Below are 13,133 nucleotides of genomic sequence, written 5' to 3'. Positions count from 1 at the left end.
CAATAGTTCACTACTTAGTAGGCCAGGGCTAGGTAGTGAACTGGCTCTAGTCAATAGTCCACTACTTAGTAGGCCAGGGCTAGTCAATATTAGGTATTAGTTGCCCTGTACTACTTACTGGAGCTTCACAGTGGAAATAACTTCACAGGACATTGAACACAAGTGATCCCATCTGTATTTAAGTTTTGTAAATAAAACATGAATCAAATAAAAAACAAAAAAAAACAAAACAAAAACCAGTTGCAACAATGAAACTTCAGGGAATATGTTGTCATCTGGGCCCCCTCACATACAACACTCACGTCCCCGCCATCTCTCCCTGTGTGTGTGTGTGTGTGTGTGTGAGTGTGTGTGTGTGTGAGTGTGTGAGTTTGGGTGTGTGTTTGGAATTCCCCACTGCTGTCGCAGGCACACGTTACTGTTGTCTCTGCCGGTGGTGTCACCTGAGTGTGTGTGTGTGTGTGTGTGTGTGTGTGTGTGTGTGTGTGTGTGTGTGTGTGTGTGTGTGTGTGTGTGTGTGTGTTGGTCCCGTTGGGGTGGAATGCAGCACATGAGCAGACGAGAACTAAGCGACCTCACAGCAGCACACGCAAGGGTTGCCAGATGTGACTGATGAAAATCCTCAAAAAAACACCCGGAGGCACTAGATAAAATCCTGCCCCATTTAAACCAAACGGTTGCCAGATGTGTCTGATGATTCAAGCCCCCCCCCCCCCAAAAAATGCTCAAAAATCATTGATTTTGATGGCCATGAATCTACTTAAAAACCCTCCCAAGATGTTTTTTTGCTTTTTTTAACCTGCAGACGGCCATCCTTAACAGCCCAAATGGGTGGGAAACCGCCCAATCTGGCAACACTAAGCAGCACAGAGCAGAGGAGCAACGACGGCTCCCTCGCCAGGACTAACGCCCGAATGGCCCCTCGCACATGGGCGTCAGGTTGATTTCAGAACTTGCTGGGGACAATTACCATAAACCTGGGCGTCAGGTTGATTTCAGAAGTGCTGACCATAAACCTGGGCGTCAGTTTGATTTGTTTTACCATCAACCTGAGTAAGGTTTGATAGCTGTTGGGGACAAGCTAGGCCTGTTACTTCTGATTTGAGGCTTCATCATAATAAACAAATACGCTTTGTATTAGATGATGCGTATTGACGCAATAATGTGCCCATATACTCGCCGCCCACTTGTCGGCTGAGTCAGACGTGCCAGTCCATCCAGGAGCAGACGGGGAAATCAAAACCGCAATGCTTCCCGCCATTCCAAGCTGTGTCATAGTTAGCGCGAACCAACCCCCCCCAACCGGTCACTACAATAACATGATTAAAAGCGAATTCATCAGCGTGTGGTTCATCTTTGTCTCATCGTGCCTCATTCTTGAACCATGACGTCTATCTTACCCTGTTCCCCAGTCCTCACCACCCCCTACCTGGTCACCACACCCCCATTGAAAAGAAAATAAAGGTCCGCAACAACACTGTTAAATGCTCCCAAATATTTAATGGCACGACGTTTCGGACTAAAATTGTTAAGATTCAGCAAGACTTCACTAAACCTCACAAACTGGAAACACACTTCGAGTCTTAATTCTTTGTTCGCTATCTGTCAAGAATACTCCAGTATTGCAGGGACAGAATAGTAAAATGTGGTTGCACTGTGATGAAGGACTGTTAGTCCGAAACGTTGTGCCATTAAATCTTTGGGAGCATTTAACAGTGTTGGGGACCTTTATTTTCTTTTCAGTTATCTTACGTTTGGTCCAGCACCTGTGCCACTGATGTGCGCGCATTCTTTGACTTTCTGCACTACACCTAGGGATGGGATCGGTGTATCGGTATCGGGTTCAGATATCAACATAATTCAGAGATTGGATCGGATCTGAGTTTTCCCAAAATATCGGAACTTTCCTGATACTGACACGGAGCCAGGTGTAATGTTAATTTGAAGTCATAACACTTCAAATTATAGTTTTCAGGGTGGGATTGTTAATTTTTTACTTGTTACTTTTAAATTTTTAATTGGTTTCCTGTTTTTCTGACTTCCTTTTCTGACCAAATAGTCATCTTGGGCCTACCTCAAGTTGAAATCCATGCCTATATGAGGTTTTGTTATTGGATCGGAGTAGTATCGGTATCGGCAGATATCTAAATGTAGATATCGGGATTCGGATCGGAAGTGAAAAAATGTGTATCGGTGCATCCCTAACTACACCCCCATCCCACAATAACAGGAGGGAGTTTGTCACAGTGCGGTTCATAAATTCCTTCTCGGACCTTGATGCCTGACGTGTCTGATGAAGGGCATGCTGCCCAAAACGTCCCATTAAAATAAGAGAAACGAGACCTTGGTGTCGCTGACTTAATTTTCAGTTTTCATGTGATTTTGCTGGTCCTGCACCCAATCATTTTGAGACGGATGTGTGTGGGTTTTTTTTGTTTTGTTTTTTCAATTGGGCTCATCCCACCCTACTTCTATGTTTCTCAAAGTTTAGTTCTTAGTTTTCCTTTAAAGAGAAACAGGAGCTTGGTGTCGCTGACTTTTCATGTGATTTTGATAGTCCTGCAGCCAATCTTTTTGAGACGGATGTGTGTGTTTTTTGTTTGTTTTTTTTTTCAATTGGGCTCATCCCACCCTACCTCCTTCACTTCTATGTTTCCCCAGTTCCCTCCCCCCCCCCCCCCCACCCCCCTCTCCTACTGTGTAAAGACATTAATGTAATGTAGAGTTAGCCAGATACTGCATACTGTACTTTATTATATGGTGTGACGTCATCGGCCGAATGCTCCATTCATTTCAACTGGGCTCCCCAACGTTCGCACGTCTGTTATTTTTCGATAATGGACGGGTTGGTCTATAACAGACCGCTGTCAATGGCAACAAGACTTTTCACTGCTAAAGCGACTTTTCAACAAGACTCTAATCAGCTGCTGTGATAGACAACACCTGTTGTCCTGGCTACCTAGCTGTTGCCTAGCGGTGTTCCACAACGGCACTGTTTTGTTTTGCGCAGCAACAATCTTAACATTAAATAGGCCTAAAGAAATGTCCCCGCCATGTGTGAATCATTTAAGTATATCCATATAATAAGCGGGTTAACTATCGGCGAGTCGGTCGCTTTGTGGAATAGCAGCACTTCAGAGAGAACAAGACCCCTCCGCTCCGCGTCGGGGTCTAAAGATTCTCTCTGTCGTGCTGCTATTCCACGGTAGCGACCTTCTCGCCGAACGTTAACCCTTACGTACTGTACATATCACCCATTCATATTGCTCAGAACTATTTTTTCTCTTTACTATTTTCTTTTTTAGCTTTCCTTTAAAGATAAATTAATCACAGACACACTATCGTCACCAAACTCCAAAACAAAACAAACCCCATAACAAAATACGTGCGAAAGCAAACAAAATGGAAATGAACCAATTTAGTAACTCTGGCCTCTAACATAGATCTCTACAGCCATGTAGCATCCACGTTAGCCACAATGCTACGTGTGTTCCGGAATACTCCTCAAATCTAGAGTTCTAGAATGGCCTCTTGACACTCAGCCACCTTCCTGGCTCTCCGGGACTTTCTGCTGTTTGGAGAAGTGTGTGAGATCTGCAGCTCTGTGGCCATTGGTCTAACTCTTGACACCCACATGGGAAACTAATGAGTCATGGGTAATTGGCAAACTCTGGAAACCGCTCCTTACTGTGTGTGTGTGTGTGTGTGTGTGTGTGTGTGTGTGTGTGTGTGTGTGTGTGTGTGTGTGTGTGTGTGCGTGCGTGCGTGCGTGCGTGTGTGTGTGTGTGTGTGTGTGTGCGTGCGTGTGCGTGTGCGTGTGCGTGTGCGTGTGCGTGTGCGTGTGCGTGTGTGTGTGTGTGTGTGCGTGCGTGCGTGCGTGCGTGTGTGTGTGTGTGCGTGCGCGTGTGTGTGTGTGATGGCATTTAGGAATGCAGTAGTGTACAGTAGTGTGCATGTTTGAACTGCAGTATAAACTGCCAGGACATCTCTGCAGCCTGCACCAGGGGGAGTCACAGATTTGAAGGAGCACAATGGACTATGTAGTTTGCGTGGTGCCGGTCTCAATATCTGCACTGTCATGAAAAAATTATGTTCGCTGTGAGAATGTTTTTCACAACAGAATGCCAGCAGTTGATATACAAATGTGAATTCGATCTGGCGGTATGTAAAGCAAATTTTTCGTATGAGAAGTGTTTCCCGCGACTCTCGTTCAGGCCGCTCTGTCAAAAGCTGCCTTTGGGGTTCTCTGACTGCCGACCCTGAAAGTGGTTGCATGAGTCTTCGTTCACTTACTACTGACTCAAGTAACCATCTGCTGACTCGGAACAGTGATTAACTAAACATTTAATCCTCCATAGTGCCCCTTTAACGCCATAGTCATGTTGGGGTACACTGTTGAGTCCTGTTGAAGTCCTGGCGTGCATTTCTCAAACCCATAGTTGCTAACTACGTTAGCTACTTTGTTGTTTGCAATGCAATTTCCCCATTGGCAACTAGCCAAGTGGCTAACTGGCTAACAGCTACTCTTTTGAGTCCTGTTGAGTCCTGTTGTGCTGCGGATTCTGATGAGTCCTGTTGTCCGGTCGGGAGACATGATATTGTCCACTTGGAGGTGATTGAGTTTCAGGCCTACTGCATGTCCTTTTCCAGGGTTGCGGGGTTGTGAGTGGAGGGAGGGGGCGTGGGCGGGAGGGAGGGGGCGAGGGAGGGAGGGGACGCCAGAGCGGGGGAGGCCCAGAAATGAGCACGTTCCACAGTGAAACACACCCGCCTTATAGAACTACAAGTCCCATAGTGAAACACACCCGCCTTTTAAAACTACAATTCCCATCAGCCCCGGCTGCTCTTTTCAAGATGGCCGCCAGTCGCAGCCTTAGCCAGAACAACTTAATAACAACTAAATAAAAATAAGTACAGCCACAGTCCCAAACCCCCTTGTCATGTACAATCAATCATTCAATAAATAAAACAACCAATAAATTAAAAAAATGAATAACAACAACAATAAGCGTAAAAGCCAATAAATATAATACACATCAAATAAGCAGCACCCCACTCAGCAGACACACTGTACACACGCACTGGAGCAGGAGGGGAGGAGGGGGAAGTGTGTGTACGAAGCAAAGGCAGTTCATCAGAGTGAGTGTGTGTGTGTGTGTGTGTGTGTGTGTGTGTGTGTGTGTGTGTGTGTGTGTGTGTGTGTGTGTGTGTGTGTGTGTGTGTGTGTGTGTGTGTGTTTGAGTGAGTGTGTGTGTGTGTGTGTGTGCACGTGTGCGTGCATGAATGTACTGTATGTGTGCCTGCTTCTTGCGTGTATGTGTGTGTGTGTGTGTGTGTGTGTGTGTGTGTGTGTGTGTGTGTGTGTGTGTGTGTGTGTGTGTGTGTGTGTGCGTGCGTTACAAATGAAGAGAATATGGTCCGTTAATCCCATAAGCAGTCCTCAGTCTTTCTGCAGTCCTCATAGTTTATCATGAAGGAAGTTTGGAAGTTTGACAAGTTGACCTATCGACCTTTAGGGAAGTTGACCCCTCGACCTTTAGGGAAGTTGACCCCTCGACCTTTAGGGAAGTTGACCTCTTCACCTTTTGACCCCCAGAGCAGGGTGACTCACATCACTCCTCTCACACACACACACACACACACACACACACACACACACACACACACACACACACACACACACACACACACACACACACACACACACACACACACACACAGGGTCTCTAGGTGCCGGTCTTGAGGCCTTTGATGGGTAGTCGGGTTATATCAGACGGCGGTTTCTGTGGGGGGGGTGGGGTATGTTGTCTAGACGGCGGCCTCCAGGTCTTCGTGGGGGGGTCCCCTTGATGTGGGCCTCTAGGTCTTCGTGGGGGGGGGGGTCCCTAGACGGCGGTCTTTAGGTCTTCGTGGGGGGGGGGGGGGGGGGGGTCTATACGGCGGTCTCCAGGTCTTCGTGGGGGGGGGGGGGGGGGGGGGTCTATACGGCCGTCTCCAGGTCTTCGTGGGGGGGTCTATATGGCGGTCTCCAGGTCTTCGTGGGGGGGTCTATATGGCGGTCTCCAGGTCTTCGTGAGGGGGGGGGGGGGGGTCCCTATACGGCCGTCTCCAGGTCTTCGTGGGGGGGGGTCTATACGGCGGTCTCTAGGTCTTCGTGGGGGGGGGTCTATACGGCCGTCTCCAGGTCTTCCTGGGGGGGTGTGAGGGGTATGGGGGTCCCCTTGATGTGGGCCTCTAGGTAGGCCACCAGGTGGGAATCGCCGGCCTCCAGAGCCTTGTCCCGAGGAGTCTTACCCTGATGAGGGAGGAACACACACACACACACACGCGCGCACGCACGCAGGCACGCAGGGACAAACACGCACGCACAAACACACAGAGACAAAAACACAAGTTAACATTAACCTATTCAGCGTCACTCCTCACACACACGCACACGCACACGCACACACACACACACACACACACACACACAAAAACACAAGTTAACATTGACCTATTTTAGCCTGATGCTGTGTACACAGTGTTTGAGCTTTGGTGCCTGGAGCGACATACACTATAGTGCGCTGCATTCAGTCTCTTAAGATTTGAGGGTTTTTTAAATGTAAATTGTGGGCATGTTAGAGCTGAATGAACACATTCAACTGCATAATGAGGGTCCGAGCTTTGAAATGCAACTTCTTTCATGTTTTTCTGCGCTTCAGAGACTGAGATAGTCAGGTTTTAATAGGCAGAGGGCACCTTTTCCTAAAAAGGGCTTAGGCATTCAGCAGGCATTTTGTTTTTGCAGGTGCAGGTGGCTAAACTGGGTTGGAGAAGCTTCTTTCACCATCATGCTTCCTGCCTCCCAGCCTCTCCCATAGGGCTTTCAGGCCGACCAGAACGGAGCCGGTGTCGGTGCTCGCACCAGTTACGTTCGGCACTAAAGTGTTTGTCTGCGAACCGCCGGTGTTCATACCGGGCTCTGAACTTTTTCCGCAAGTGACTGTGTTACCCGGATGAACCTGCTGACGGCCACGCTGTCGTCACGGTTCGCAGAGGAAAACCTAGTATTTTGCAGTTCGCATTGCGAACCAATTTTCCGGTTCGCGAACGCAAATATCTGTGGCGTGAACACGACGGTCGGTTCGCGATTAGGTGCGGGAACGGGCTCCAGCACGGTTCTCAGGCGGCCTGCCAGCCTCTCCCTGATGAGTCAGAACAGAGAGCGTAAAAAACACACCAGACACACAGACGGACTGACAGGGTGTCTTGCAGGCACGCCACAATAACCTGCTGTACGTGTATTTAAGCAATAAGCCACGAGAGGCTGTGGGTTTTGCTCAATTGATTATGGCAAAGAGCAGTGGGGCACGACGTGAAGCGGAGTGCCGTAAACATCCCCTTGGCCGTTATTAATTGAGCACAATCCACTGACTCAAGTGGCTTATTGCTTATCTAACACTGTTACACTTAATCGCTGACCAATTTTCTTTAAAAACGCTTTAATAACAATTATTATATGGTGTGACGTCATCGGTCGAATGCTCCATTCATTTCAACGGGGCTCCCCAACGTTCGCACGTCTGTTATTTTTCGATAACGGACGGGTTGGTCTATAACAGACCGCTGTCAATGGCAACAAGACTTTTCACTGCTAAAGAGACTTTTCAACAACACTCTAATCAGCTTCTGTGATAGACAACACCTGTTGTCCTGGCTACCTAGCTGTTGCCTAGCGGTGTTTCACAACGGCACTGTTTTGTTTTGCGCAGCAACAATCTTAACATTAAATAGGCCTAAAGAAATGTCCCCGCCATGTGTGAATCATTTAAGTATATCCATATAATAAGCTGGTTAACTTTCGGCGAGTCGGCCGCTTTGCGGAATAGATTCTCTCTGTCGTGCTGCTATTCCACGGTAGCGACCTTCTCGCCGAACGTTAACCCTTACTTAATCTGATCCATTGCGGTTGAGGAAGTGATTGTGGTTACCCCGGCAACGTTACTCGGCGTGCGTGCGAGCGTCGCGTTGGCAGACACACACTCGCTACAAAAACTCAGCAAGGAGGCGATAAACACCGCAGGAATGAAATGTCTTTGCAATCATACTGATACCCCAACCACCGATGGTGCAAAGATGTGCTCTTCTTGCAGACTCCCTACCCCAACTGCAAAATATTCTCATTACCGACATCGATGTGCTTGGTCTAACTTGGATGCGCATAGAATTAGCTGTTTTAGTTCAGGTTTTAGTTACATTCTGGGTGGGGAGTGAATAACCAGCACACAGGCGGTGCTTATGGAATTCTGCTCTTTAGATCAGAGGGTTGAGGGTTCGAATCCCAGGCTTACCAGTAATGTAATGTCATGTGTAAAGCCCTCTCCCCCCATTCTCCCCCTCCTCCATGACTAAGCTGAGCATCGTATCCTTTCCCCTGATTCCTTACCACATGTTAAGGCCCCTTACGTAGACGGGTCGGATGAGGCATAAATGCAGCTTTGTTGTGTGCCCTGCGGTGTGCTGAGTCATAATGACAACAAATGGAACTCTCATTAGTAACTACGCAATTAACGGCAAGAAACACACACAGGCCAGATGATGATGAAATAGGAAAGAGCTGCTCATCTGTGTGTTGCTTTCACTTTCACCACAGAGTGTGTGTGTGTGTGTGCGTGTGCGTGTGCGTGTGTGCATGAGTAGACTTAATCAGCAGGTCATGGTGTGTGTGTGTGTGTGTGTGTGTGTGTGTGTGTGTGTGTGTGTGTGTGTGTGTGTGTGGTCATGGTGCTGTGCAGATACTATGAGGCAGACCTGAAGACCTGACGCTGGCCGCCTAAAGAGTTGTGTGTGTGTGCGTGTGTGTGTGTGTGTGTGTGTGTGTGCGTGTGTGTGTGTGTGAGGTGCAGTCATGGTGCAGACTGAGGACCTGACGCTGGCAGACTAAAGAGTTGGTGTGTGTGTGTGTGTGTGTGTGTGTGTGTGTGTGTGTGTGTGTGTGTGTGTGTGTGTGTGTGTGTGTGTGTGTGTGACAAATTATGTCATCAGCATCCTTCAGGGGCCCTGTCAGTGCTGTCGGGCCCTTAGAATCTGTAACACCTCCCTCCCCCCTCGCGGCACCCAAGGCAGCAAGCTAGGAGGGGTGTTGGGATATTAGAAAGAACAAGTTTTTCTTTGGAATACTGTAAGACACTGGAGGTTCTTTCCATGTAGCGGAGGAGGGGAGTTGGGATAGCCTATTAGAAAGAACAAGTTTTTCTTTGGAATACGACACAGGGTGTTTATCTAGCACAGTGGTTCTCAAAGTGTGGTCCGGGGACCACTGGTGGTCCGGGTCAGAGCTCAGGTGGTCCGCGAGGGCATTTCTACTTTTCCAAGACAAGCTACAGCAGCAGTAGGCTATATATTTGTAACATACAGTGCCCTCCATAATTATTGGCACCCCTGGTTGAGATGTGTTAAAAGCCTTAAAATAAATTCAGTGTTTATTGCAGAGGAATACTGTCACACTGAAAATTTTAGGAAAATGTAGCCTTCAACTCAAATGAATTGTAGGAAAATAAAAAAAATCCTTGACTAAAAAATAATTATTTTTCATTAAATCACCTGTTCCACAATTATTGGCACCCTTAACAATTCCCAGGAAATAAATATAATTGAAGCATTTCTGTCATTTCTACAGTAGTTTACAAAGTTTACCAGAGTATGTAGGAACATTTAATTAGTAATTCATCACTTCCTGTTTCCCTGGGGTATAAATATGACGTGACACCGAGGCCATTTCTCTTATCCACTCTTAAACATGGGAAAGACAAAGGAACACAGCATACAAGTGAGGCAGATGTGCGTCGACCTTCACAGGTCAGGCAGAGGCTACAAGAAGATTGCCACTCAACTGCAGCTGCCCATATCTACTGTGAGAGGAATAATTAAGAAGTTCAAAACAACTGGAACAGTGGTAAACAAGCCTGGACGAGGACCCAAGTTTATTTTGCCACCACGCACAGTGAGGAGGATGGTAAGAGAAATCAAAATACTGTATCTCCAAAGCTCACTGTTACAGAATTACAACAAATGGTAGCATCCTGGGGTCACAAAGTCTCCAAATCAACCATCAGGCGCTGTCTACACGCCAACAAGCTGTTTGGGAGGCATGCACGGAGAAAACCTTTCCTCACCCACAATCATAAACGCAAACGTCTGGAGTTCGCCCGGCGGTATTGGGGCTTCAACTGGGACCGTGTGCTTTGGTCAGATGAGACCAAGATTGAGCTTTTTGACAACAAACACTCTAAGTGGGTCTGGCGTGCCACGAAAGATGCGCATGCTGAAAAGCACCTCATACCCACTGTGAAGTATGGGGGTGGGTCAGTGATGCTGTGGGGCTGTTTCGCTTCCAAAGGCCCTGGGAAGCTTGTTAGGGTGCATGGCATCATGAATGCTTTGAAATACCAGGACATTTTAAATCAAAATCTGTTGCCCTCTGCCAAAAAGCTGAAGATGGGTCGTCACTGGGTCTTTCAGCAAGACAATGACCCTAAATTTATGGCCAAATCTACACAGAAATGGTTAACCAGACACAAAATCAAGCTCCTCCCATGGCCATCTCAGTCCCCAGACCTCAACCCCATTGAGAACCTGTGGGGTGAGCTGAAGAGGAGAGTACAGAGGAGAGGACCCAGGTCTCTAGATGATTTAGAGAGATTCTGCAAAGAGGAATGGCTGAAGATCCCTCTTTCTGTCTTTTCCCATCTTGTGAAACATTATAGGAGAAGATTAGGTGCTGTTTTGTTGGCAAAAGGGGGTTGTACAAAATATTAACAACAGGGGTGCTAATAATTGTGACACACATTATTTGATGTCAAATAATTATTTCTTTATGTGGGATTTTTTCCCCACTGAATAAATGCACTTGTATTGAAGGTTGGATTTTTCTCTTTTTTCCATTAAGGTCCCATATTATTTAGAGAAAAATAATAATAATTGGAAGCTAAAAAACACATCTCAACCAGGGGTGCCAATAATAATGGAGGGCACTGTAATTACAAAGCGAAACATAGCTTTTCACCACAATAAAACAGGGTTGTGATGTGTATAAAAAGTCAGTGATCTGCATCGAAATTAGCAGTGGTCCTTAAACATTTTTGGGGGGACAAAGTGGTCCTCGGTCGGAAAAAGTTTGAGAAACACTGATCTAGCATGTGGTTTTTCCCAGCGTGTGGGATTCCCGGGATATTCTGCTAGGCTGGGCTGGAGCAAAGTCCAAGTCCAAAAGTCAAGTAGAGGAGGGTTCACTTAAATACATAACACAAGACTTCCCTGTAGGACTGAACACTTCACTGCTGTTCACTTAAATACATAACATAAGACTTCCCTGTAGGACTGAACACTTCACTGCTGTTCTAAGGTGCTATAGCTTAGGTACCGTTTACACGTAGCTGGATATTTTTATATGTGGATATTTTTTATTATTATATATTTTTTTTTTATGCATTGGTTTTACATTGGTTTTGGCCTTCTGTTTCCACGTAGCAGATATTTAAAATCCAGGAGAAAAAAATATCCTGTTTAAGGGCCTGAAACGCATTCGTTACAATGGAGGATTTATTTTTATTCACATGTTGTGTTTTCACCTAACAGGAGAAAAAAATACCCTGCTAAAAAAATATCCTGCTACGTGGAAACAGCACCTTAGTGATAAGATCGGCCTTTGACTGCAATGGATCATATTGTGCCAGCTAATATTTCCTAGAAACAAAGCAAGCCGAGTCAGTGTGGAAATCACCACTGTTACCTGTGTTGTCTTGCACTTTATGTCAGTCTGTAAAATGTCAGTCTTGTACATGTCTTGTCCTGGCATGGTATAGAGAGACACACTTTTCTTTTACTGGAATTGATCGTATTTCCTAGAAACAAAGCAAGCCGAGTCACTGTGGAAATGACACTTTTCTAGTACTGGAAATCACACTACTGCAGGGCAGTCATGGGTGAGCGGTAAGGGCGTCAGATTTGCATCCCAGAGGTTGCCGGTTCGACTCCCGACCCGCCAGGTTGGTGGGGGGAGTAATCAACCAGTGCTCTCCCCCATCGTCCTCCATGACTGAGGTACCCTGAGCATGGTACCGTCCCACCGCACTGCTCCCCATGGGGCGCCACTGAGGGCTGCCCCCTTGCACGGGTGAGGCATAAATGCAATTTTGTTGTGTGCAGTGTTCACTTGTGTGCTGTGGAGTGCTGTGTCACAATGACAATGGGAGTTGGAGTTTCCCAATGGGCTTTCACTTTCACTACTGCAGGAGGTTCACTTGCAGAGCACCTGGAGAACTAGTTTGCCCTCATGCCAATGGTCTTAACCACTAGCCTGCGGGGCTGTGAGTGTGTGTGTGTGTGTGTGTGTGTGTGTGTGTGTGTGTGTGTGTGTGTGTGTGTGTGTGTGTGTGTGTGTGTGTGTGTGTGTGTGTGTGTGTGTGTGTGTGTGTGTCAGGGCTTGACACTGGCACCTGCCAACTGGCCAAATGCTGGTAAAACTTGGCTGTGGCTGGTAAGACTTTCAGTGTCACTAGCCAATTTGGCTGGCAGCTTATTCCTTGGTATGACATGCGCGTCATAGTAGCCTACATTCTGTTGTTTGCCCCTTGTGTATCAATTGTTTGTATTTAAGTTCAGGAAAAAGCTCAGTAACTCTTGAGTTTCTATACTTCCTCGCAGAAAGCATAAGCTTAACACTTATCTTGCTTTAGCACCTCATCTTCTGAGGTAAGACGTACACTATCATGATAAAGAAAGCAAAAACAATTTAAAATCTGTGGCTAGTGGAATACCTGAATGGCTAGCGACTCGGGGAAACTACTAGCCACGGTGGATGAAAAAGTTAATGTCAAGCCCTGGTGTGTGTGTGTGTGTGTGTGTGTGTGTGTGTGTGTGTGTGTGTGTGTGTGTGTGTGTGTGTGTGTGTGTGTGTGTGTGTGTGTGTGCCAATGGTCTGAGACATTAGCCTGCAGGCGTATGAGTGTGTGTGTGTGTGTGTGTGTGTGTGTGTGTGTGTGTGTGTGTGTGTGTGTGTGTGTGTGTGTGTGTGTGTGTGTGTGTGTGTGTGTGTGTGTGTGTGTGTGTGTGTGTGCCAATGGTCTGAGACATTAGCCTGCAGGGGTGTG

At 46.9% G+C, this 13,133-nt stretch overlaps 1 protein-coding gene across 1 annotated transcript in view; it reads right to left on the bottom strand.

Annotated features, from left to right (window-relative positions):
• Window positions 1–6,166: 6,166 nt before the first annotated feature.
• dgki (diacylglycerol kinase, iota) overlaps window positions 6,167–13,133 on the bottom strand; it is a 207,549-nt gene continuing 200,582 nt past the window's right edge. The window contains exon 33 of the mRNA XM_063217816.1: window positions 6,167–6,295. Coding sequence (XP_063073886.1) covers window positions 6,167–6,295 — 129 coding nt within the window. The remainder of the gene's footprint in view (window positions 6,296–13,133) is intronic.

This window comes from Engraulis encrasicolus, chromosome 15 (genome assembly GCF_034702125.1).
Source record: "Engraulis encrasicolus isolate BLACKSEA-1 chromosome 15, IST_EnEncr_1.0, whole genome shotgun sequence".
NCBI lineage: Eukaryota > Metazoa > Chordata > Actinopteri > Clupeiformes > Engraulidae > Engraulis > Engraulis encrasicolus.
Note: the sequence above shows the minus strand (reverse complement) of the source record. Positions and strands in the feature narration are given on the sequence as shown.